We start from the raw sequence: 27,153 nt of genomic DNA, 5'->3' as shown, positions 1-27,153 counted from the left end.
TTGGTCACTCTAAATTGCCCTTAGGTGTATGAATGAGTTTGTGCATGGTTGTTTGTGTGTTGCCCTGTGATGGACTGGCGACCTGTCCAGGGTGTACCCTGCCTCTCGCCCATAGACTGCTGGAGATAGGCACCAGCTCCCCCGCGGCCCACTTTGGAATAAGCGGTAGAAAATGACTGACTGACAATTCATCTGTTTGTTTTCAGTGGTTCCTAAAGATTTATTTCTGCTGATGAGCTCTGAGCCTTTAAGGCTGAAGGCCTCCTTCCCATCACCCTAATCTTAAACTCCGATCACATTCAAGCCAGTACTCCAAAAACGTTAATATTACTTCCAGTCAGAAGAAACATGTTGGTAAAATTAATTACTTCATACCTAAATCTGCCTGGGGTATGAATAATTTTGAGCTTACCTCTAGTAGTAGGTATTATTTACTGAAATGACATAATCCTTACAGTAGGCAATGAGTAGGTCATTGCAGCTTACTTAAATCACTGGTTGACGAACTGTCTGAAAGGTGGGTACAAATTGACACATGGTTGGTATGAAGCTTCCTGTGGCAGACAGATCTTTTTAAACCTAAAGTAATCAGGTACAAAATAATCAAAACTGCAAAAGTGATTCGAAAGGGTGACTTGACCAATGTCTAATGTGCCTGCCAGGTCTTGTATAATTGAAGGAGTCAACATTTCCAATAAAAGAAACTAATATATGACGATGTTCGGCTATTTCTGAAATACAAATAAAAAATGTCTTAACCTGTTGGTGTTGTTTGGTGTCTTTTAGCTTTGTGGTCGCTACATGCTAATAGCACACTTTCTTTTTTTAGGTCTTAACCCACTGATGTAGGAAAACAAAATTAAAACAATTGTTAGGAAAGTCACAAATTATCACAAAATAAAAGTTTGTGGCTCATTTAGCTCCTCATTCTACTGCGGTACCACCTAGCTAACGTGTAGCTAAGGGGTTAGGGTTAGCTAGTTCCATCAACTCGGTTGCGGTTGTTTAAACGTTTTCAGGAAACTCTGTTTTTGTGTCTGAAGTGGTGGGATAACCTACTTATTCATCTCTGGCTGATCTTCATTCAACCATTGCGGTGTACTTCTTGTACTTTAGCACCAAGGGCACAAGAAGGTATATAACAATGAAAAGCAGGGTGAAAAAAATAAGATAAGTGTTGAATTCCTTTTGATTAACAATTACTAAAATGATAACGATTTTTTGATATATCAAAAATCAACGCTTTGTATCAACACTTTGATGTTATACAATGTGAACGATGGAAACCGAAGTCAAATTCCTTGTTTGTGCACACAAGTTTGGCCAAGAAAGCTAATTCTGAGTTTGATTTCCATGTGGTTTCACTCATGAAGAATATGAAACGTGCTTCTTACTCCATAATATCTGCAGTGACGTTGATGCTATGAATTCGGTTTCAGCTAGAACATTTTCCACACAATAGAAACCACACACATCTAGTGTGCTGGTCCTGATGATGATTTATGTTTAAGCAAATCCAGTATGTTAAGGAAGCCTTGATTTAAGTTGTCTGTTTCCAGAATTCTGCTGCGATGAATCCGTCCTGTGCTCCTCTGGAGAACAAACTCCAGAATCAAACATCGTTCCTCTAGTGTGATTTAATCCAGCAGACTTTCTGTCTTTAACCCAGACGAATAGCTGCATACTCTGTTTCCTCTATCTGCACCTGTGGCCGGGGAGCCTCCCTCGGTTGCAGTCCGTGGTTAAGAGCAGCATACACAACCAAGCTAGGTTCCTCCATCTGCGTTGCATTCCTCTGTCTGTTTCTGTCCTGTGTCCTTGATATTATCAGCTCCACAGGCTGCTCTTTTCTCTTGCTGGGCCTCTGTGGCGGCAGTGGGTGGGGGCTTCCTCTTGGGGAGTGCTGGAGCCCAGGGGCATTTGGGATGGCTTGATCAGCCAAGGGAATCTCCATGTACTGTTGGAATAAAAAAGTAGAAAGAACATTTCTCGATAAGTTAAAATATTAAAGGCATTAACAATGAGTATACTCTTGAAAGGTCAACATGACTTACCTGGTTTTCTGTTTGTTTCTCTTTCCTTGATTTCCCTGCAGGTTAAGCAGTTGGTTATTTGTAGTGATGGAGTATTAAACATACCAATTACAAGTTGATGTTAAAAACATTATAAGGAAATCTCACCTTTGCACCCTTGCATGCATATCACAGATATAATAATCACTATAATGACAAATGTACCGATCCCGGCAGCGGAGTACACATACATCATAATCGCATCTGATTCAGGTTGTTTGTCTGCAGGAAGACAAAATAGAACAGAATAAAATTAAAATAATGTGTTTTTTCATTCAACTAAAATAGTCAATTTTTTTCCATATTAAATTGCCAATAATAAAAATGCTTGTATTTCAACCCCGTTTTTATAATGTTGGTAATTGTTAATTTTGTCATTTGTTTTTGAAACGTTCTTGAAAATTTGCTATGAAATATTTTCCACCAAATGTGTCAGTTCATACCCTTCAGGTAGATGCTTCCTACCTGTTCTAACAACTAACAGTTTAAAGTAATTTTCTATGAGAGACTCATAATTCACTGTGAGGAAATGTAGATATGTGGCTCTCCCTACAATATCTTCACCTAACGGGGATTTGGTTTGATCAAATGTCAGAACTTTGTAATATTCAAATGGCTCAAATGGTAATCTGAACCAAAATAAATAGAGTAATGCAAAGTTTTCAGAAAATGGTTTACAGTTGAATTAAACTATATATAACATTTTAGCATTTATATGAGTATTTATATGAGCAAATGGTTTGCTTACTGTACAAAATGGATGTAAGAAAGCATAAAACAGCAATAGATATGTACAAAAATGAGGATACCAATATAAACTTTCCTTACTTTTGCCATTGGGCAATTTTTGACTGTTGTTACTGTTGTTTGCAACATGAGTCGACCCTGTAGAACAAAACAAAATTATCATCGTATGACCAGATATGTATGCATGATGCATGGATATGTACGGCTGCTTTGGTCAAATATTACTTGTTGCATTATTAGAAATTAGAAAACTGGAAAATCACTCACCATTAACAGTGATGTTGATGGCATGACCAACATTTCCTCCACTTTTACACTGATAAATACCTGAGTCATTTCTGACAACGTTTTTAAAGAGCAAGTAGGATGTCCCTCTCGATGAATTCCATATTTCCCATCCTACTGTGATGTGATTTTTATTGTTGACATGGAGGCGAACAAATGTTTCCTCCATTTTATACCAAGAGACTGGTGGTGGTGAAAAGTTGCAGAACACAACTGGGCAATCGATCCTGAGTTGTTGTCCAAGAGATGCTTCATAAATTGTGTTCCGGCGAACTAGTAGTTCTGTTGTGCAGTCTTCATCTAAAGCACAAGAAAACATTAGACATAAGATTATATAAATAAATTAGTGTATTTTGTGTATAATTAACTTTGAAATTCAACTGAACATTTCACCAAAGGTTGGCCACATAAATCAGGCAAATATATTCCCTAAACTAGAAGGACGGCTTGGTTTCTGCTCCATCTAAAACTGACTTCCCTCAAATAAAATGATCATTTTATCAACTATGAGTGTCAACAGGCTTTACATTTAAAGTGCAATCTAATACAGTTTTAATCCCTTCACCTTTTCAGGTCATACAACCTCAAATTAACATTGTCACACTTCCAGGTTTGCAGGTTCCCAACAGGTGTAGATCACCTGCGATGGCTCCAACTGATTCATTTTGCCCTGCGTTGACAAATGAATGTGTGGATTTCATCAGGGCCAACGTGTAAAGTATGAATGTTTCTTTTGGACTCACAGTTATGTCTCTATGTTTCTCTTACGGATATCTAATATGAATTAGAATTCTTTCTTTAAAAAAAGTTTGTCTCTCTATTGTTGATCTGACTACCGGCAGCTAAATGTTGACTTTAAGCAATTTAATGTTATTATTGTATCTTCCATCTTCATGAACTCTCAAAATATAATTTTTTATTTACACAGAAAATTTCTTTGAAACGTTGAGAAAAACTCAGACCTTAGAGTGCCAAAACTCTTCCAAAGACTTGTTTTTAAAGTTGACATAACTGGAGAATGTTGTTTTTTGTTTTTTTTTACCCCCAAATAGTATTAAACATCCTTAAATGTATCATTTTATCCTATCCAGTTCTTATTTTTATGGAAAAAATGTGTAAAATATATTAATGCTGTTTTGTTCTAAACATTCAAACTCTATATTAAAAATAAGAAAAAATAAAGAAATGTTCTCAGTATGCTACTAATATAACAGAAGATTTCAGAAAACATGATGCATCTTTTGAATGAAAAATAAAAGTTCTGAATTTAAATACAGTTTCCTTATGTTTCTACAAATAATATTACGGTTAAAAGAGTTAGAACCTTTTGAAAGACATGCTCTCAATCAAATTGCATCTTCTAATATAAAGTCACGGTTATCTCAGCAATTTGAGACTAAAGTGTTGTTTGCGTGCATTACAGCAGTCTGGTGGTGTATTACTGAAAAGAAGGTGCTAAAATGGCCTACCTGCTGTCCAGAATCACTCAGCATAAGATGGTCTGTAATTCTAAGTAGCTTTTTGAACATGTATTTACATCATTTTTGTTTTTCTTTTTCTTTTTGCATAAAACACAACATATGTTAAAGAAAATACTCCTATATATTTTTTGTTTGCTAATTTAAAACTGTGCTAAAACAGGACTAACATATGTAAATAAATAAGGGAGCGTCTAAATTCTGTTGGGGTTTTTTGCTTAATTTTTATAAATATTTTCTGATATTAGGAGTTTTTAAGCTTTCTGGTAGTTTCATGGTTGTACATGCTGTGGAAACAAACTAAAAGAAAATGAAAGTCCTTCAATAATAAAAATAATAATAATTACACATTTTCCAAGAGAACAGACATTTCTGTAACATTTACAGGCAATATGATTTCCAACGTTCCCTCAAAACCATCAGAAGCTTTGGGTTTGGTTGATCTGACCTCCAGGTCTGACATTTCTAACATTATTTCACTGCTGTTCGGATTTCCTTGTGACCTAATCTGCATAGAGATCATCTGCTTGATCGTTAACATGTTTAAAATGTTGTCTGTGGTTACGACAGCGTGGAGAAGTAAGAAATGATTCAGAAGGAAAAGATTTTTACTTACTGTCAGCCTTTAAGGTAAGGAACAGGACGGCCCAGATGGACCTACTCAGTGTAGTCCAGTGCTGATCAGGCCTCATGGTCTCTCCTGTCATTGTCCAGACACAGCCAGCTTAGCTGAGAAATGCTCCTCCGAACACATCATTGGTTTGATAAACAAAACAAGTCAGAACTGCTTCCTTTTTTTCCTGTTGCTCACACTCCTTGTAACGAACAGCACTTGTTCCTGTTTAAGGTACAAGGGGATAATAGTTGTGAGAATATGAGATTTAGTTAGTGGGTGGTCTCACTTCTGTAAATTATCCAACTCAGTGAGGCGTCTCAGAGCAGGACTTCCCCTCATTATCCAGCTACAGGAAACATCTTGCACTGTACCAAAATCTCCTTGGTTCTCAAAGCCTTTCTGTCATTTCCGAGGCTTACTTCAGTCTTTGCACCTTGACACCGCCTTCATCACTTCTTGACAGTCTCTGTGGTTTGCTATCTTCAAGCTGACTTCCTTTCCTTTCTCCTCTTCTTTGGTCTTCGCCATGTGCATCTCCTGCAAACATGCGCAATCTCTTGCAGAGCGCCTGTGGTTGCCCTGGAGGATTTAAGGTGCTCTGATGAGCAGCTGGGTACCTTGTGGCCACTTTAATGGCTTTATTGCCCAGTCTGTTTGTGGTTCTTATATAGTCCACGGCATCACCGCAGGGCCGCTTATCTCTTTGTGAATCAGCTACATTGAAATTTTAAATAAGTGTTTGGGTTTGTTTTATAATAAAGGAGACCGAACATGCTTGATATGTTAAAAATTTTAACCATAAAGGTATATTTTAATTGTAATTTTGGATTATTTTCATAATAGCTACATATGTATGGATAAGACTGGACCACTGGAATGTCTCCTGCAGTCTTAAAACGTTTTTTGTTTTTAATTATTTGAATTTGTTATGAATTTTCCTTGTATATGTAAGCTTCAATGTTCTTTTGAAATAGAAATATACTCCAAATATACTCCAGTTCTGTTTCCCCCCTCTCTGTTGTATTTCCAAGTATAGTTTTAATTTAAGACAATAAAACTTATGTTTAAAATATTAATTACTTTTTGAGAGAGAAAAAACTCAGAAGAATAATGAAAATATAAGAATTTAAATGCATAAAACGAAATAAGCACGTGTTAAGATATTTGTTTTACCGCTTTGGAAAAACAGCGCCCCCATATGGTCGATCAAGCTAGGTACATGTTGTCAGGGTAAGCGTCACAGCGCCTGAGCGCAAGCGTCCCTCTCTATACGTGATGACGTATTCCGAAACGTGTGGGACGGGGCGAAAATGGCGGAGTACCTGGCATCCATCTTCGGCACAGAAAAAGACAAGTAAGTTTTATATCATTTTGGTCCGGCGCGACGCTTTAACGGTGACATTTACGCAACGTTTGCTTGCAGCAGATTAATTTTTCATTAGCAGGAGCTCATTTTGGCTCTGCAGCGTCGCTGGAAGTCCCGCTGAAGGTATAGTTAGCCAGGGGAAGCTAACAGCCAGCTACCGCATTGAATGAAACTCATGAAGTCTAAGCGTTAAGATGCTGTTAGCTGTTAGTTTGTGATAAAGTCTTTTGAAGCGAAAATATTTTTATATTGTCTCCGCTTTTATTGTTTATCTATCCACATTTAAAGCCCACGACACTATCAATCACAAACCCCAGATAACCCCTAGCCATGTCAGCTAGTTAGCCTGTTGGATCAGTTGGTGGCTGTGTTGTTCTGGTTCTCCGATGGAGAGCAGTGGGGTCTACATATAAGCTGCCTGTTTCAATTATTGTAGTAATTAAAATTATTTGTTGGAGCATTTATTGAAGGGCCGCCCGTGTATAGAGACACCGATTGGCCACGTTAAAGTAGAGTTTAAAGCTGAGAAAGTTTTGCATGTATACATCTCAGTGGGGAGAGGAAGCAGCGTTTTTTCTGTCAGAAATACATAGCCTTCTTTTTATGTTTTATTTATATTTTATTCCAAGTTATGAGTTACACAAAATATTTGCTACAAACATTCGCTGAATTTTTAAAGTTATCTAGATACTACTTTGCAACATTCTGTAAATGTTTTTCAAATAGTTTCACTTTCAGTTAGGATAAATATTTCTACTTTCATGAGGTATTCATCATTCTATATAAGGGTGGAGAGTTATTATGTCACTCACGTAGTGCACAAATGATGAGAATTAATCAGCCCCGAACAATAATAATAAACTTCAACATGTAACACTGACTGCGAGTTTTTATGATTGTATCTAATGTCAAACTGCACAACTTGTTGCTGCAGTAATATCCTCCCAGATAGAGATATCAGGCCATCAGTGAATAGACGGCATGTTATGTGTGCTTATTGTTAGAGTTGGATGCTGAAGGAGAGGAGGTGTAGAGCAATTCACCAAGACAATACTTGATATTTTCTCTTACGTCATGTTTGGTCACCTATCACACTTTACGACCACTGATTGTTTTAAGCTGACAGAGATTTGTTTTTATATTAAAAGATTTTAGCTCAGACAAACGATAATCACACATCATCAAGATATCAGGAAGACTTATTCTAGATCTCCACAAGTGTGGTTCATCCTCGGGTTCAATTTCCAGATGTCAGAAGATGCCAAGTTCATGTGTTCAAGCAGTTATACACAAGTATAATCACCGTGGGAATGTCGAGGGTTCTTACTATTCAGGAACGAGACAGGTTCTGTGTCCCAGAGATGAACATGTTTTGATGTGAAAGGTCTGCATCCGCCCCAGAACAAAAAAGACATTGTGAATATGAGGTGTGGAGCCAGAAGGAGAGTGGGATGCCATGCCTCAGCGGACAATTGATGCGTTATTGAGACGTTGTAGCAAAACCTTTACACATTTAAATCTGTGTGGAAGTGATAACAGTGTTCATTTCTCTTCCAGGGTAAACTGTTCCTTCTATTTTAAAATTGGAGCTTGCAGACATGGAGACCGTTGCTCAAGATTGCACAACAAACCAACCTTCAGCCAGGTGAGTTTTTCCCTCTACAGTCCACAGCCTCCCGAGCTACAACTATCAACATATTATATACCCTGTGGCTCAGACACACACCCCTACATACCAGAAATGTGATCTCTTTGAGATAATGGCCTTATTTGACTTTAGACTTGAGTTCCAGTAAAGTTCTTATTCTTCAGATTTAAATGGTTGATCAGATTATGTCTAAACAAGTTTGAAAAGGTGTGAAAGTTATTTGTCCAATTTGTCTTTTGTGTGCTATGCAGACTATCTTGATCCAGAACATCTACCGCAATCCTCAGAACAGCGCTCAGACAGCCGACGCCTCTCGCTGTAAGTCAAACACGTTTTTCTTAACCACGTCTAAGGTTCTTCTTTAGTCCTGTTAGCTGGCTGTAACCCCTAACCAAATATCCAGTCTTTATTTGATGGCTTACACTAGAACAGCACCTAGCAGTAAGACTTTCTCTGACTCACAGCAATGTGAACTAGAATAAAAATGCCAAACGGTACCTCCAGATAGCATGAGGTGAGGCTGTGTGCGATAAACATGTGGAGTTTAGTTTGGTAGGCATGAAACAGACCTCCTCATACAGGTAGGTGTGAGTCAATTTTAAATATTGATATGAAAATAAATCTACCCCAAAATACATATTTTACATGTCAACCTTGAGATCAGTGGAAATAGTCTACATTTACACTTTTCTGAACAATACCATTCATTTCTACATTTAGGTTGAGCTGTTTTTGTTGTGGCTAAAACAGGCTGTAATAAAATGCTTCACAACACAGGATGGTTATGATTTAAAACTATGTTAAACGGGGAATGACAGTTTTTATTTGTTTAAAGGGTTGTCGATAATCCTCTTGATTATTGAGGATAGCCACCAACCAACTGGAAAATGAGGGGTAAAAAAATGTTGCCTCCCAACTTAGTTCAGCTAATGTGCAAACGTCATTTTTTTTTTTTTAACATACTCTCACTGAGAAAAGCTGACAAGCACCCAGTATGTATGACTTCACTGCCGGACCTGAAGTATGATATTAAATGGAGCCAGCAGCATGAATGCTCTGCTGTTCCCACACCTGTAAAGTCTAGTGCCTCCTTGCACCTGTACAGTAGGAGCTACTGTCTGGTGGAAAGGTTAGGACAATTCGTTGAATATTCAGGTCTTTGTAAAGAAATGTTTACATATCAGCATCTAATCTATTTTAATCTCTGGAAAAAATTTAAAAGAATGAATCTTGTTCTTATTAAAGCAAAGATGTCAACAAAAATTCATTTTCTGGCTGAGGAAGAAGTTAGACCAAGATCTGGACTTTGACTAGGCCCAGAACGTTCTATTTCTTCACTCTCAGTGAGTTCCTGGTTGATATACGGGTTTGTTCCGGGTCCTTGCCATGTTGCAGGGTCCAGTTCTGCTTCACCTTTCATTTTTTAAAGCTAGTCTCATATTTCCTCAATCATCCTCTGATACACGCTAGAATTCATAGTAGATTCGACGATAGTGAGCTGACCAGGTCCTGCTGCAGCAGAGCATCCCCAAACCATGGCACTTCCACCTCCATGCTTCACAGTTGGTATGAGGTTATTTTCCTGGAATGCTGTATTTGGTTTATGCCAAACATGTTCTGGACTGTGGACTCATCTGACCAAAGAACATCAGTTCAGAAGTTCTGGTCTTTCTCAGATGTTTCTCTTTTTGCACCAGGTTACGTCCCAGTCAGGCCATTCCTCCTGGTTGCTTAAGTGTTTTTTCTCAGTGAGAGTATTTGTATGTTTAAAATGAGAGATAAAAAATAAAGGCAGAATTGACACCACTAAACCAGCATCAGGGAAGTAGTGTACGCCAGTTTCCACTCCAGAAAAATGACTATTCTTGTAAATGCAGCTTCATCTCTCAACCAATTAGCCGTCACTCGAAGCAGTTTTAGCTAACCATATCTAATAACATTCTTTTCCCTCCCCAGCTTCGTATTTGGTTGGATTTTTATCACAGAAGCTTATGTTTTGTATTTCAGACCATTTCCCTCTTGAACATTTACCTTCATAACCTTCAAAACTGCCCAGTCCGCTGATGGTTTACACTGTAAGTTATATCTTTATCCACAGGACCCTCCAGCACCGACTGCACTGAATTCATTTTATTATACCTCCCCAAACAAAACTGGTACAGTGTAGAAGTGAGAGATGTCTCATGCAGCACACGCATACTTCTTTAGAGTTAGATACACCGGCCTCATGCTGTTTTGCATGTTTTCTTGGCCTGCTTGTCATGAATCAGAGCCAACTTAAAAATGTTATCAGTGTGTCATGACACAATCACGCAAATAATTCAGCAAAAAGAAAAAGGGGTCAGAGTTTGGCTGAAGTCATTTTAAAGTTAAACACCACAAACAAGTTGAAAATGGGAAGGATAAACTTTGTTTTGACTCTGCTTCCGTGAGATTTGGCTTCATATATACACTATCCCTATATAAAAATGTCCCTACGGTGTCTTGAAAAAGTATTCACACCCCCCGAGCTTTTCCACCATTTGCCACATTGCTACCACAAACCTTAACGTATGACGCCTGAGATGTTTTAGTGTGGTTGTAATGTAACAGAAGATTCAGGGGGTCTGAATACTTGTTCAAGGCACTGTATGTTTACTTTTTTAAGACTCCTAACACTTCTGTCTATCCAGCTTGTCCTTCACTGTCTGCCGTTGACGTTTTGCAGGTGCCGTAAGCGATGTGGAAATGCAGGAACATTACGACGAGTTCTTTGAGGTGAGTGACCATTCGTTTCTGATCGTTGCTCCGGATGTTGACCTCATGATGATGACCCTCACTGCCCTGTTCTCTACCTTTTGTGCATTGTTGCAGCCTCGAAACATTTATGGATTCAGGAACCAGAATAGTGTTTTTAGTAGTGGAAACTTCTGGTACCGTCTTAGGATTGTAGATATATTTGTATTTTATAAAAAAAAAAAAAAAAGAAAACATGAAAATAAGCAGAGGTTGCTATGTTTAATTTTTAGGCAATATTTTGTAATATTAAAGGAAAACCAAATGTTGGATCATTGTTAATTTTTCTCTTTTTCTGTTTAGGAGGTGTTTACAGAGATGGAGGAGAAGTATGGAGAGGTGGAGGAGATGAATGTCTGTGATAACCTAGGTGACCATCTAGTCGGCAATGTCTATGTGAAGGTGAGTGATGTACAGCTGAAACCAGATGTTTACACAGACTGTGTTAAAGAAATAAATCAGGCCGGACATTTTCTGTTTTAGGTCAGGTAGGATTACCAGAATGATCTCTGAACTAATGTACGACACACTGAAAGCATCTAAATGAATATTCCAGGAAGAAAGATTTCAATATTTCTCTGATTTAATAGTTGAAGTTTAGCCTGAATTAATGTCAGACACTGAAACAGTGTGACAAGCTAATGAAAGATTAACTTAAGAATTACATCAAGCTAAGCTAAGTTATGGTGAAATTATCTAAAGTATGCTAAATTAGGCTAAGGTTAACAAAACCAAGCTAAGATCAGTTTAGCAAACACGTTAAACTAAGCTGAGATAAATTAAACTAAACTCATGTAGACCAAACTAGGCTAGTTTAAGAATAATGTAGACTAAACCAAACTGTTAAGCAAAAATATAAACCACACTAATCTAAATTGGATGAACTAAGTTGAGGTAAGCAATGCTAAGCTATGGTAAATAAAACTAAGTTAAAGGATACCCAGATAAGATCAACTAAGCTAAGGTATGGTATGCTGAACGCAGCTAAACTAAAAGAAGAAAATGTGGGCTAACCTAATCAAACTTCAACTAAGTTAACCTAAAAGGTGCTTAAGTTTGCTAATTTAATTCAATTCAAAAATACTTTATTAATCCCAAAGGGAAATTAAATGTTGTTGTAGCTCATATTATGAAGGTTTCTTCAAAGAGTCGTTGTAGATGCTGATGGCTGTGGGCAGGAAGGATCTCCTGTAGCGCTCCGTCTTACAGCAGATCTGAAGAAGCCTCTGACTGAAGACACTCTGTTGTTGTAGGACAGTCTCATGAAGAGGAAGCTCAGGGTTCTTCATAATGTTCTTCATTTTATGAAGAATCCATCTTTCCGCTTTTTTTTTTTTTCCCTTTTAAGCTGAACTAAACTATGAATAAGGAGAAGCTAATTTAGTGTTTTATGTACATACCTGGTTTCTACTGTGTCTTTAGGCGTTGTATTGAATAAAAACAGACTGTTCTTCAAACTCTGTAGTTTCGTCGTGAGGAGGATGCAGAGAAAGCAGTCATGGACCTGAACAACCGTTGGTTCAACGCCCAGCCCATCCACGCAGAGCTCTCGCCAGTTACCGACTTCAGAGAAGCCTGCTGCCGCCAGTATGAAATGGGGTGAGTCTCAAATTCACCAAAGTAGTTATTCCTTATCTGCCATTGGTTACATTTATCCAATAAATTTTAATAAAAAGCACCTCAGTTTTTTCTTCTAAACTGGTTTATTTCATTTTGATCCAGAACTTGAATTTATGCATATTGAATTCATTATTTGTTCAATGTGTGAGCTCCTTGCTCAGTGCTGTGTCCTAAGTTGTTTTCCTTCCTCTGGTCAATCACTTTTGAATTTACATTGTTCTGCACCTACAGCCGTACGCACTTTGTTGTGAATTAACCCCCAAAATGTTAGTGTTTTGTGTGAGAAAGTTAAAACCTAACAAGATAATAAAGGCGGTAGTTGGAAGTTAACACTGTTGGCCAAAACAATCATTACTCCAAATCTTGAAAGTGCTTTGTTCTTATAAGTACACAATAGCACTTGTTTGCACAAATATTAGAGCAGTCAGCTTTTAGCAAATTAAGTTTTCTAGTTTCTTGAGTTCTAAGTCTAATTCCTTCACTTGCAGCTTCTAATCATCAGTAATCGGCCCTGGGTTTTAGACTCAACTCCTTCTCCAAGTGTTATATCCCAATCCCTCCCTCTGTGCCTCACTTCTTCACCGCAGTCCTTCATGCAAGTCACAGAGTTGAACGTTAGGATATTAAAGAGGCAGATGTGTCTGCAGGTATAAAGTTTATATTCAGTTTTTGATGCAAACTGCTTGCAATGTATAACTGCTACCACAAGGTGGCAGAAGACCAGGTGAAGATGTTTCTTCATCAGAGGCCACAGGTACTTTTGATTAGTTCAATAACAAGTTGTTATTTTTTAGGCTGCTCAAGTACAGAATTTTAAATACTTGCTTTTAATCAACTACAGTCATATTTGTTTGTAGTTTTATCTTTAACTATGATTGCTGACATCAACTTATGAAACTGGCAGTGTGCTAGTTGAAAAAATCTCAAAATATTTGTAATCACCTTTAGGAAAGACAAAATCTATGAAATATGTTGAGAAATGTTATGCACCCGCTCTGCAACACATTTCAGCATGTTATTTATTTATTTAAGCTTGTTGATTCAGGTTTATTGGTTTAGGCTCCCGCACAAGGTAGTTCAAAGTGCTTCACCGAGACAAGAACTACATTATTATTATTATTAGAATAACAGTAAAAAGAAACATTAAAATATAAATTTAGAACGAAGGGCTCAGAGCTGATAAAAACGGACAATATTTTCAGTCCTGATTTGAAAGATTCTTATGTTTCTCCACTTCTCAGATTTTCAGGAACTTGGTTCTAGGGCCGAGGAGCCTAAAAACTAAATGTTACCTCCCCTTGTTCTTGAGTGAGCAGGTCTCTGATGACCTGAGGAGTCTACGGGGTTCAATTCAAACACATTGAAGCACAAGACCATTGTAGACCACGTTTTTGTGCCTGTTTTTTTTACTGAGACTGGTAAAGATAACATTGCAATAATTGAACCTACTAAGAATAAAAGAATGGAGTACTTGTATAATGTCCTGTTTTCATGGACAATGCTTTATTCTTGAATTTTTTTAGATGGTTAGATGCTAAATTTTGTGCTTGTTAAAATTTACACCTGAGTCCATGATGATTTCTTGGTTTCTTGCCTGCTCTGTTTTTAGCATCATCGTGTAGTTGAGAGCAAATTTAAACTTGGAGACCAACACCTTGACTTCTGTCTTTTCTGCATAGAGTTACCAGAAATTCTGACCAATCCCTTTATGGATATTTTGGACAGAGTGACTGTATTGGACTATGGTCATGTGGTCGACACTAAAATTGGGCCATCAGCATACTTGTAGGAGATGCTGTATTACTTCATAATCTGAGCTAAGGGCAGCATAGAGATTGATTAAAAGTGGCCCAAGAAGGAAGCCTTGAGGGACTCCACATGTGGTCTTTGTTAGCTCAGATTACAATTATCAAATGACACAAAGAAATCCCAGTCTGGAAACTAACATCTGAACCACCAGACAATACGTCCCAGTTTTCCAGTCTATTGATCAGTATGTTGATCAGCTTTGTTGACACAGCACTGAGATATTCAACACCAACACAAATATTTATTGGCACTAAGAAACATTAACTATATTATCAAATATATTACATCTGAATACACTAAACTACTCATAATAATGGTTGTTGACAACACTTCTCTCTAATGGTGAAACACCAGACAGAATCCCTCAGGATGTACAGGGGTTGGACAATGAAACTGAAACAACTGGTTTAGACCACAATAATTTAGGAGGAAAACGTTTCCTGACTCGCTCCTCCAAAACACCCCAAAGTGGCTCAATAATATTTAGATCTGGTGACTGTGCAGGCCATGGGAGATGTTCAACTTCATTTTCATGTTCATCAAACCAATCTTTCACCAGTCTTGCTGTGTGTATTGGTGCATTGTCATCCTGATACACGGCACCGCCTTCAGGATACAATGTTTGAACCATTGGATGCACATGGTCCTCAAGAATGGTTCGGTAGTCCTTGGCAGTGACGCGCCCATCTAGCACAAGTATTGGACCAAGGGAATGCCATGATATGGCAGCCCAAACCATCACTGATCCACCCCCATGCTTCACTCTGGGCATGCAACAGTCTGGGTGGTACGCTTCTTTGGGGCTTCTCCACACCGTAACTCTCCCGGATGTGGGGAAAACAGTAAAGGTGGGCTCATCAGAGAACAATACAGGCGTGCACCAACAATTTGTCCTCTTTTGAACTCTGGTATGTCACCCATAATGTTGTGTGCATTTCAATATTTTAAGCAAAACTGTGCTCTTACCCTGCTAATTGAACCTTCACACTCTGCTCTTACTGGTGCAATGTGAGAACTTGCTTATATCTGTGAGTGCATGTACCACCGAGGCAATAAAACTTTAATGCTCTGATAGCTTTTACCCTGGAACATCCCTCTATCAACCCCCTTTATGGCTGATTTAAGAGACATTTAGGTACCAAGTATTTGTTCCTAATGCTACTTTTGATTAGGCTCAATATAATATAATATAAATAAACTGCAGCATCTGGTTTAATCTAACCTTTTTATTGTAGTAGGAAAGCGGGTTTATGTTCTGTGTGGTCAACTATGTGGAGGAAAAGGTTTTTTCAGAGTTGTGTTGTTCAGACTATGACAAAGCTTCACTGTTCTCTCCTCATCCAAGGTTTGAATACTTGTTGGCCTGTGAGTGGTCCAGCCTTTAAATCCTAGAGAGCTTTAAAGGTTACTTCAAACTGAAACCTTGCCTGACATTACCATGGTGTAAACTGATGTAACAAAGCAGAAGCAGCAGCGTAAGTGAGAAGGGTCACGAAAAGTCTGAACTGGTCCCAGCTGCCATGGGTTTGAGTAAACTATCACATTTTATTTAGAACCAAGATAAGCTATGTGTCCTTCAGTGTTTTTCCATGTGATTATGGCTCGTTTGTGTGACCATTGCTGGTGTGTTCCCCCTGCAGGAGATAAAGGTTCAAGCTTTTTCTGGTGGCATGCTCCTTGGCATGTGTCACTAAGAGACAGCTTTTTATGACAAGGTCAGAGATTTTAAACCTTCGTGTCCCACTTTCCTACAGGGAATGCACCCGAGGAGGCTTCTGCAACTTCATGCACCTGAAACCCATATCACGGGAACTTCGTAGGGAGCTCTACGGCCGCCGCAGGAAAAAGTAATAAATCCTTCCAGGAAAGAAATGTGTTCCTCAGAGTCCCGTTTAGTTTGTGAAATGAACTGTTTGTCCTCCAACAGGAACCGCTCTCGTTCCAGAGAACGACGCTCCCGCTCCAAGGAAAAACGGCGGGACCGTGAGAGGCGGAGGTCGAAGGAACGGGAGCGCTCTGGGAGGTTCTGAAAGAAGCTGGACTGATGCATTGAACCCCTCCTTCCTTACCCCAGCAGTGATAACAATGTTATTCTTATTTTTTGGGTGAATTGTTGAAACTGTTATTTTCTTTTATTCACTTTTTTTAAAAGACAAGCTTGTGTCGCTTTCTCAATAAAACAGATTTGTAACTGCACCGCCAGAATATGCTTACATGAATATCTCTTTATATATAAACCTTGAGAAAATTCTCTCAAGAATTAGATTGATGCTTTTTTGTGTAAAAAAAAAAAAGACAGATTCCTGTTTGTGTCTCCTCTGATAGAAGTTTTATTTTTCTGTGCTATTCATCCCTGAGCTGAAAGATCCCTCTGAATACTTTAAAGCGTCTTCACCTTCTGTAATAAGCTATTCCAACCCCTCTTTCTTCCATGTTACAAATTCAGAGTTCTCCAGGATAAAATCGTTGAAACCAACATGGTGTCACCTGCGATGACAGAAGCTCCGGTTAGTCGAATGAAATGAGCTCTGTGCCGTTTCATTTGCCATGTAATGCATGACTTGGATCAGAGAATTTACTCAACAGGTGCAGGTCGGGACACCAGTGGGACTTGCAAATTGTTTTGTTCACTAACCAGGCTAACTGTAATTAGCAATACAAGCAAGTATCGTGGTGTTACTTCAGATTTTAGGCGTTTGGGAGAGGCAGAGCTGACACCAAGTTACATGAAGCCCCATTGAGAATTAGTGGACCCACTTCCAGGCCGACCTGTTGGTTATTAACAGGTTTCCTACAGAATCTGAAAAATGTGGAGGTGGTTATGTTGGATGTTTTTTGGATAATGTTGGAAAAATAATAGTTTTTCCTGACTCCCTTATCACAATGTCTAAGTGTTGTGTCCTTGCTTCCTTCTTTACTTCCTTCTCTTCTTTATTTCCATCTTATCTACCTTCGTTCATTGTACACTTCCATCTTTTATTCCTTGTGTCCCTCCTACGTCTGTCCCTGTTCTACATTATTTTCCCTGTCTTTTATCCGTGCTTCCTTTTTTATTCTTTGGGTCCTTTCCTCTCTCCTTACTTATACATTTCTTTCCTTCCTTGTATCTTCACATATTTCCAGTCTGTGTGGTGTTCCAGGTTCAAAGCCTGTCTAGTGGAAATGTCAATAAATTCATAACTTTTATATTTTAAAATCAGTATAAAGGACAAGAAATTTCAGACAGCAAGTTTCAGTCTAAAATTGTTCTATACAGAATACGTAGAAACTGGATAACAGACCTGGTAGAGTCATTGAAAAAGGGCAAAACGTATTACCTGTTAATGTATCCAAGCCTTAAACGTACACTACTTAACAAGCTTACTGTTCAGAGTGCTGTAGCAAATCGTATTGATGGAATGTTGAGTGGAAGGAAAACATGCAGTGGAAAAAGCTGCACAAGTAACGGTGACAAACAGCCTTCGGTGGATTTTAAAGCAAAGTCCTTTCAGGAATTTAGGGATTGCAGCTACAGTCGAAGCCTCAAAAGCTACCACGCACACATCAAGGACGGGGACTACCAACCATCGCGTTCCTAGTGATAAGCCACTCCTGGACCATCAGAAGTATCTACCTGGGCTACTGCGAAACCTCTTGACATCTCATTTTTCTGATTTGACTATAAAAGTTTCTTCCAAAGTCAAGTGGAGTTCATTGTTAGATGTTTTGGTGTTACATGTGTGGGCTTCTGCTTGCCCTGTATCTTCCAGATCATCCTGAGTAATAATCATGTAGAGACATGTATAGGGTTGCCAACTCCTTGATAAATAAATAAGGGACACCTCCTGGTAGGGCCATCCAACCCCACTGTCTGCACCTCTACTGGCCTGGTGATATTTTTTTCACCCTTTTTCTTTGTGTGAAATGACTTTGGAAACGTTTTGACTCGACCCCAAATTTAATTCGATGCATGTTTTCGACTGATACAAATATCCATGGAAAAACAATTATTCAGCAATTTATAAAATAATTTATTCTTTTTGCAAAATAAAATTACCACACTACCATAAATATCCTTCTAAAATAAATAAACCACTCTTGAAAAGACCTCCGTCCTGCTTAACTTAAAACAATATAAAATAGCTTAACAGTATCATGCAGAACATTTTCGTAATAGTGCATTTAGTGCAAACAAAAGGTCTGTAGAAAAGTTGTAAACATAAACACTTGTGCCTTAAAGGCCATGACTGTACAGTTGTAGTGAAAAAAATATTGAACTTGTGAAATAAAACGTGCAGTGCTTAATCATGTGGAAACAACCTATTTTTTCCATTTATATTTCATTTGAGCTCTTGCTGCTGCAAGGAGTTGTTTGTTTTTCAGGACTACAGAGTAAAACTCTGAGCAGGACATTTCATTATTTAGACTGACAATGAGCTCACTTCTCATTAATTCAGTAGAACATTTGTTCCTCACATCAGTCCACTTATTTTTCATGAGGGAGAAAATCCTTTCCACAAACCCAGTAGAAGAAGGGATGCTGAGGAGAAAGGGTACAATACCCTGGATGTTGGGGATGTCAGCTGCCTGAAGAACTTTTTCGTTGTCCGATGAGCTAACCCCTCGCTCCTACTTCCCTATGTCTAAAGGGATTTCTCAAACCAGCTCTCCATCCAACGGGTCTGGACTTCCCTAAACCTGAAAGGTCTTACTAAGAGGTTTACTGAAGGTTCTGTTTAAGCTGGTGTCGGGAATTGCCTCTGACAGCCTTCATACAAAAGTCTCGCCCTTCTTCAACTGGAGGTCTGGACGACTGAGTAGCCCATCGCAGTCATCCACACTTTCAACAGTCACTTTTGTTCACGGCTGCTCATTCCCTAATTTTACAACTGGCTCTTGGTATATGGGCTAGGTTAATTTTAGTGGCTCGGCACGAGCCCCAAGGGTGCTGTTTTAACAAACTTGACTAAGGCAACCTATAAAAACCTCCTAAAATATCTCAGAACCAGGCAACAAGACTTTTTACCACCAATGAAAAACCAAAAATACAGTGACTCAAATAATTGAATGTCCACGATTTAACTAGAATTTTATATGCTTTCTTTAATTAGTAACGCTTTAGCAGGGGTCAGTAACAGCTTAAATTTGGCAACACATAATTTCAATAATAGAAATGAATCAATCAACTCAACCTGTCTTTCCTTGATGCTGAAACTAGTGGGTTTGGAGAGGCTTTGAAGACGGAGGCTCATCCATGCACCTGATGGAGAAAAATTCTTCTGGTAGCAACGAGTGGTTTCTTGAAGGGAATACGACTTAATCTTCAGTTTTCTTTCTTTTAGTGGCAGGCACTGATGCTCCAGGCTTCGATGGTTAAACAGAAACTTTGTTGTCATATGTCTCCGAAGACAGTAGTTTCCAGAGGCTGAAGAGTTGAAGGAAACCCGGAGACATAAATGAGGTTGATTCAGGACTTCCAGAAGCCTGAAACTTAGAGCAATCAGCTGTTCACCAACAAATGGGTTATTTTCATCACCTTTTGAACTGCACCGGGGGACAAGACAGGGTTGACCCCTTTCGCCTTTGTTATTTACCCTTGCTATTGAGCCACTTGCTATGGCGATTCGAAAAAGCACCAATCTGAAAGGAATGATAGGAGATATTGAACATCGCATAGCCCTATATGCAGATGATGTAATTTTGTTTTGTTCTAACTTGAAACAGTCTCTACCTACTTTCTCTCACGAATACTTTTGGGGTCTTTGCAGGTTACAAAATAAATAATACCAAATCAGTACTACTATTTATGAATGAAAATGAGAAAATCAACCCCCCAATTCATACTCCTTTTCAGGTTTCATTGAAGGGCTTCGTGTACTTGGGTGTGTTGATTACTATCATTGACAAAATTGTCTCAATGAACTACGATCCCTTAACAGATAGAGTTACAGAGCTGATAAACAGGTGGACAAAATTACCTATGTCTATGATTGGGCGCATCAATGTTTTGAAAATGTCAATTTTACCTAAGTATTTGTATTTTTTTTCAATCGATTCCACTTGCTCCCCCACTTTCTTTCTTCCGGTCACTTGAAGGACTCTTCTCCTCCTTCATTTGGAACAACAGGCGTCCCAGGCTTAGGCTCACATTGCTGTATCTTCCATTTGATAGAGGTGGATTACAGCTACCAAATCTTATGTGGTATTACTGGGCAGCTCAAATCAGAGCAGGAATGTTTTATTTTGCTGAGGGCCATCCCCCAGCTTGGGTTCAAATAGAATCTCACTCAATTAATATTCCTTTGAATTTGTATATATATTCAGCCAACAAAAACAAATTAGCCAAACAGACCAAGAACCCTTTCCTCAAAAATACAGTAATGATCTGGCACAGTGCTTTGGAATATTTGGGATAGACTTGTAAGCTATCACGGTTTTCTCCTGTCTTTGGTAATGACGAGTTTCAGCCTGGTAGAGCAGATGGCGGGTTTAAAATATGGGCATCTCGAGGGGTGGCTAAAATAGCTGACCTCTTTAAAGACAATCGTACTTTCATGTCTTTCGAAGAACTTAAGGCCACATATGGAATACCCTCAAAACATTTCTTGAAATATCTCCAACTGAGAAGTTTCGTACTGGGTAGGCAAAGTAATAGGTTGATACTTCCACGACTGTCTGCTCTTGAAGATTTTTCATTGAGATTTTCAGACTCCAAGGGGCAGGTATCCTTTCTTTATAACTTGTTTGTAAGTAAATCCAAAGAGTCATCACAAATCATTTTAGAATCCTGAAGATGTATAGAAATATAACAGAGGGAGAATGGGCCAGAGCTTGTTTAACAGCTCAAACTCAAAGTGTGAATACAAACTCTAAATTACTACAATACAAATGGATAAGCAGACAGTATATAACTCCAAGTAAGCTGCACCTGTTTAACCCAAATATCCCAGATACGTGCATTAAATGTAAGCAACAAAAAGGTTCATTATTCCATTGCATGTGGGAATGTCCACTGACACTCTCTTTTTCGGAAAAAGTATTGAACCTGGCCAGTCGGATCATTGGAAAAGAAGTACCTCTCAAACCTAAGTTATGTTTATTGAACATTTTCCCAGATAACTTTGTGACCTCCAGAAATTAAAGAATCCCTACTCAATATTTGTTTTCTGGAAGCCAAAAGATGTATAGCCCGTTCATGGAAAAGGGATACACCTTGTAGTACCTCGCAATGGTTAAAAGGCATGTCTTTTTATTTGGCTTTGGAAAGGATAAGCTACACTGTGAAGAATAAGCTTGACAGGTTTTGGAAGATCTGGAAAGTTTTCTGTAATTTCCTTGAGAATAATGATATTGAAGTAGATGGCTGGAATGATGAGTTGAACTGAAGATTATTATTTATTTATTTTATTTTATTTAGTTTGATTTTAGTACACATATTTGGTGTACAGGTCCTTCTCAAAATATTAGCATATTGTGATAAAGTTCATTATTTTCCATAATGTCATGATGAAAATTTAACATTCATATATTTTAGATTCATTGCACACTAACTGAAATATTTCAGGTCTTTTATTGTCTTAATACGGATGATTTTGGCATACAGCTCATGAAAACCCAAAATTCCTATCTCACTAAATTAGCATATTATTAAAAGGGTCTCTAAACGAGCTATGAACCTAATCATCTGAATCAACGAGTTAACTCTAAACACCTGCAAAAGATTCCTGAGGCCTTTAAAACTCCCAGCCTGGTTCATCACTCAAAACCCCAATCATGGGTAAGACTGCCAACCTGACTGCTGTCCAGAAGGCCACTATTGACACCCTCAAGCAAGAAGGTAAGACACAGAAAGAAATTTCTGAACGAATAGGCTGTTCCCAGAGTGCTGTATCAAGGCACCTCAGTGGGAAGTCTGTGGGAAGGAAAAAGTGTGGCAGAAAACGCTGCACAACGAGAAGAGGTGACCGGACCCTGAGGAAGATTGTGGAGAAGGGCCGATTCCAGACCTTGGGGGACCTGCGGAAGCAGTGGACTGAGTCTGGAGTAGAAACATCCAGAGCCACCGTGCACAGGCCTGTGCAGGAAATGGGCTACAGGTGCCGCATTCCCCAGGTCAAGCCACTTTTGAACCAGAAACAGCGGCAGAAGCGCCTGACCTGGGCTACAGAGAAGCAGCACTGGACTGTTGCTCAGTGGTCCAAAGTACTTTTTTCGGATGAAAGCAAATTCTGCATGTCATTCGGAAATCAAGGTGCCAGAGTCTGGAGGAAGACTGGGGAGAAGGAAATGCCAAAATGCCAGAAGTCCAGTGTCAAGTACCCACAGTCAGTGATGGTCTGGGGTGCCGTGTCAGCTGCTGGTGTTGGTCCACTGTGTTTTATCAAGGGCAGGGTCAATGCAGCTAGCTATCAGGAGATTTTGGAGCACTTCATGTTTCCATCTGCTGAAAAGCTTTATGGAGATGAAGATTTAATTTTTCAGCACGACCTGGCACCTGCTAACAGTGCCAAAACCACTGGTAAATGGTTTACTGACCATGGTATCACTGTGCTCAATTGGCCTGCCAACTCTCCTGACCTGAACCCCATAGAGAATCTGTGGGATATTGTGAAGAGAACGTTGAGAGACTCAAGACCCAACACTCTGGATGAGCTAAAGGCCGCTATCGAAGCATCCTGGGCCTCCATAAGACCTCAACAGTGCCACAGGCTGATTGCCTCCATGCCACGCCGCATTGAAGCAGTCATTTCTGCCAAAGGATTCCCGACCAAGTATTGAGTGCATAACTGTACATGATTATTTGAAGGTTGACGTTTTTTGTATTAAAAACACTTTTCTTTTATTGGTCGGATGAAATATGCTAATTTTGTGAGATAGGAATTTTGGGTTTTCATGAGCTGTATGCCAAAATCATCCGTATTAAGACAATAAAAGACCTGAAATATTTCAGTTAGTGTGCAATGAATCTAAAATATATGAATGTTAAATTTTCATCATGACATTATGGAAAATAATGAACTTTATCACAATATGCTAATATTTTGAGAAGGACCTGTATGTTTACCATTTGTAAACTGCCAAAATGCGCAATAAACATATGTTAAAAAAAAAATCAGCTGTTCACCGATCAAGTTCACTTCTGTTGTCTGGATTAAAAGGCTTTAGATGAAATCAGATTATTAATCTTGAGGCACAGTCCTTCTAAGGCAAACAGGTTAATCCTCTTTTTTAATGCAGTCGATCAGCTGGGCTGTGTCTCTGTTCCTTTTCCATCTGAGCTTCTTTTCTCTGTCCGATCTTGTTTGCTGGTCTTCTGCGAGGAAACAACCGCAACTCCCTCCCTCAGCTTTGCCTTTATAGTCCCGTTGCTTTCACCAGTCAGCCCCTTGTTAGGCTTCTCATTTATTGCGCAACCTACTCTGCTCAGCTTCTCAGTTATTGCTCAATACTTAGTCATGGTCATCGTGACTTTCTGGTTCTGTTTTTTGGCCTTGGAGACTCATCCTCCCTTCCTTGCGCTGGTCTTCAAAGGATTCTCTGTCAGCATGCAGCTGGCTCTCGTCACTCCTAGTCATCCTGCAGTTCTTTCCCTAATCTGCTCAGTCTTAAACTTTACATACAGGTCCTTCTCAAAATATTAGCATATTGTGATAAAGTTCATTATTTTCCATAATGTCATGATGAAAATTTAACATTCATATATTTTAGATTCATTGCACACTAACTGAAATATTTCAGGTCTTTTATTGTTTTAATACAGATGATTTTGGCATACAGCTCATGAAAACCCAAAATTCCTATCTCACAAAATTAGCATATCATTAAAAGGGTCTCTAAACGAGTCATGAACCTAATCATCTGAATCAACGAGTTAACTCTAAACACCTGCAAAAGATTCCTGAGGCCTTTAAAACTCCCAGCCTGGTTCATCACTCAAAACCCCAATCATGGGTAAGACTGCCGACCTGACTGCTGTCCAGAAGGCCACTATTGACCCCCTCAAGCAAGAGGGTAAGACACAGAAAGAAATTTCTGAACGAATAGGCTGTTCCCAGAGTGCTGTATCAAGGCACCTCAGTGGGAAGTCTGTGGGAAGGAAAAATTGTGGCAGAAAACGCTGCACAACGAGAAGAGGTGACCGGACCCTGAGGAAGATTGTGGAGAAGGGCCGATTCCAGACCTTGGGGGACCTGCGGAAGCAGTGGACTGAGTCTGGAGTAGAAACATCCAGAGCCACCGTGCACAGGCGTGTGCAGGAAATGGGCTACAGGTGCCGCGTTCCCCAGGTCAAGCCACTTTTGAACCAGAAACAGCGGCAGAAGCGCCTGACCTGGGCTACAGAGAAGCAGCACTGGACTGTTGCTCAGTGGTCCAAAGTACTTTTTTCAGATGAAAGCAAATTCTGCATGTCATTCGGAAATCAAGGTGCCAGAGTCTGGAGGAAGACTGGGGAGAAGGAAATGCCAAAATGCCAGAAGTCCAGTGTCAAGTACCCACAGTCAGTGATGGTCTGGGGTGCCGTGTCAGCTGCTGGTGTTGGTCCACTGTGTTTTATCAAGGGCAGGGTCAATGCAGCTAGCTATCAGGAGATTTTGGAGCACTTCATGCTTCCATCTGCTGAAAAGCTTTATGGAGATGAAGATTTCATTTTTCAGCACGACCTGGCACCTGCTCACAGTGCCAAAACCACTGGTAAATGGTTTACTGACCATGGTATCACTGTGCTCAATTGGCCTGCCAACTCTCCTGACCTGAACCCCATAGAGAATCTGTGGGATATTGTGAAGAGAACGTTGAGAGACTCAAGACCCAACACTCTGGATGAGCTAAAGGCCGCTATCGAAGCATCCTGGGCCTCCATAAGACCTCAGCAGTGCCACAGGCTGATTGCCTCCATGCCACGGCGCATTGAAGCAGTCATTTCTGCAAAAGGATTCCCGACCAAGTATTGAGTGCATAACTGTACATGATTATTTGAAGGTTGACGTTTTTTGTATTAAAAACACTTTTCTTTTATTGGTCGGATGAAATATGCTAATTTTGTGAGATATTGCAGGAATTTTATTTGTTGTGAGGAATTTTGGGTTTCCATGAGCTGTATGCCACAATCATCCATATTAAGACAATAAAAGACCTGAAATATTTCAGTTAGTGTGCAATGAATCTAAAATATATGAATGTTAAATTTTCATCATGACATTATGGAAAATAATGAACTTTATCACAATATGCTAATATTTTGAGAAGGACCTGTACATTACATTCTCAGCTTTCTGCATTTACTTTAAAACACAGTTACAAAACCATCACTTCATTCTTTTTATTCATGCTTCACAAATGATCAACGTTATATCTCTTTCATATATAACTGATTGAGAATTTCAAACCTTAATGTGTTTTTTACTTTAATTATCAGTTCTTAACCATATTTCAATTATACATCTTTTAACTTGATAATCACAGATTACTAATTTCATTTAATACATGTAAAAGAATGTAAAATCATCATACATCATTTCTTTGGATACACTTGTTTGTATTTCTGCAAAAGATAAGACAGTTAATATGTAGCTCCACACAGGCCCCTCCAGACTCTCAGTCCCAGAATATGAGAATATGCTTGTTTTCCCTCTCTACTGCTTCAACTGTGTATTTTAATAATTATTGCATGGATTACACATAAGGGTATTTATTGTAATTTTTATGGAGTTAACTGTGAGCAGTTACTAAATGTTACATGGATTACATGGAAAGATCTCACCTTATTTTGACAACTTGCATCCACCTCTCTGCTGTTCCACTGGACCGCCACTTTTCCTTCTCTCTCTCTCTCTCGAGAGAGACTGTAGTGAGGCACTCTAGTAGGTTGTTTGCAGTAACAGATTCCTCATAAAGCTCATCCATAGACAGGTTTAACCTGCAAAAAGGGTGAAAAGTTGTATGAACCCAGCTGGCATTTGACTGACATTAAACGTTTAAATGTTGTTGAAATAATGTCAGTTTAAGAAAAATCATTAATTCAACCACAAAACAATGTTGAACACCAAACAATTGAATTGGTGTTGTTAACTCACCATGTGTTCAGCATTGAAATATCATGTTTCACTTTTACAAACATGACTTTTAAAAATGTTGCTGAAATATGTCAGTTGAAAAATAACATTGTTCCAACATCCAGACATGATGATACATGATGTAGAAATCACGTTGCTATTTCAACGTTGGTTAGATTTGCAAAATCAAAACAAAATTCAACGGTTATCCAACTTAACTACCTGATGTTGATTCAACAGTGACTCAATGTTAAAATGCCAGCTGGGAACTTAGTCATAAGGGGCACATACCAGGTTATGTACAGTGGTAAAAAAAATTGAATACAAAAATTTTATTGTATATATTTAGAATTTTGCATAATATTTCAACAACTTGCTGAAATGACTATATTAATAATCACATTATATATGTATGTATACATATATATATATATATATATATATGTATATATGTATGTATACATATATATATATATATATGTATACATATATATATATATATATATATATATATATATATCTCAAAGCCGAAGGTCATATGAAGTCTTCAAAATGTCACACGAACCAAAGCAGGAGTGCTGCGTGTTCGGCCAGGATGAGGTTAACCGGAGCTGCCGACCAGTAACCGCCGTTTTTCCCCGTATCCAGCGCAGCGCCATATGCCCGTATCGAGAAACTGCCGATTGGTCGATCCCGTCCAAACAG

General features: G+C 38.8%; 2 protein-coding genes across 4 annotated transcripts; one reads left to right on the top strand and one right to left on the bottom strand.

The window, feature by feature from the left end:
* Positions 1-85: 85 nt before the first annotated feature.
* LOC124861299 lies at positions 86-27,125 on the bottom strand. Of its 3 annotated transcripts, XM_047354886.1 has the most exons (8): positions 27,014-27,125; positions 26,157-26,312; positions 5,199-5,420; positions 3,087-3,404; positions 2,901-2,957; positions 2,181-2,294; positions 2,055-2,089; positions 86-1,957 (listed from the first exon to the last, which is right to left on the bottom strand). In XM_047354886.1, the coding sequence occupies exons 3-8, from the start codon at positions 5,287-5,289 to the stop codon at positions 1,661-1,663; spliced, it is 912 nt and encodes a 303-aa protein (XP_047210842.1). In that variant the 5' UTR covers positions 5,290-5,420; positions 26,157-26,312; positions 27,014-27,125; the 3' UTR covers positions 86-1,660. The 3 variants fall into 3 exon arrangements, with proteins under 3 accessions (XP_047210842.1, XP_047210844.1, XP_047210843.1); XM_047354888.1 differs by lacking the exons at positions 26,157-26,312; positions 27,014-27,125 and adding an exon at positions 5,570-5,771; XM_047354887.1 differs by lacking the exons at positions 26,157-26,312; positions 27,014-27,125 and having other exon boundaries at positions 5,199-5,558.
* Positions 6,433-16,612, top strand: LOC124861301 (splicing factor U2AF 35 kDa subunit-like). The gene is made up of 8 exons (XM_047354889.1): positions 6,433-6,552; positions 8,122-8,209; positions 8,464-8,530; positions 10,920-10,969; positions 11,291-11,389; positions 12,453-12,586; positions 16,171-16,263; positions 16,344-16,612. The coding sequence occupies exons 1-8, from the start codon at positions 6,509-6,511 to the stop codon at positions 16,444-16,446; spliced, it is 678 nt and encodes a 225-aa protein (XP_047210845.1). The 5' UTR covers positions 6,433-6,508; the 3' UTR covers positions 16,447-16,612.
* Positions 27,126-27,153: the final 28 nt, after the last annotated feature.

Source organism: Girardinichthys multiradiatus, chromosome 24 (genome assembly GCF_021462225.1).
Source record: "Girardinichthys multiradiatus isolate DD_20200921_A chromosome 24, DD_fGirMul_XY1, whole genome shotgun sequence".
Taxonomy (NCBI): domain Eukaryota; kingdom Metazoa; phylum Chordata; class Actinopteri; order Cyprinodontiformes; family Goodeidae; genus Girardinichthys; species Girardinichthys multiradiatus.
Note: the sequence above shows the minus strand (reverse complement) of the source record. Positions and strands in the feature narration are given on the sequence as shown.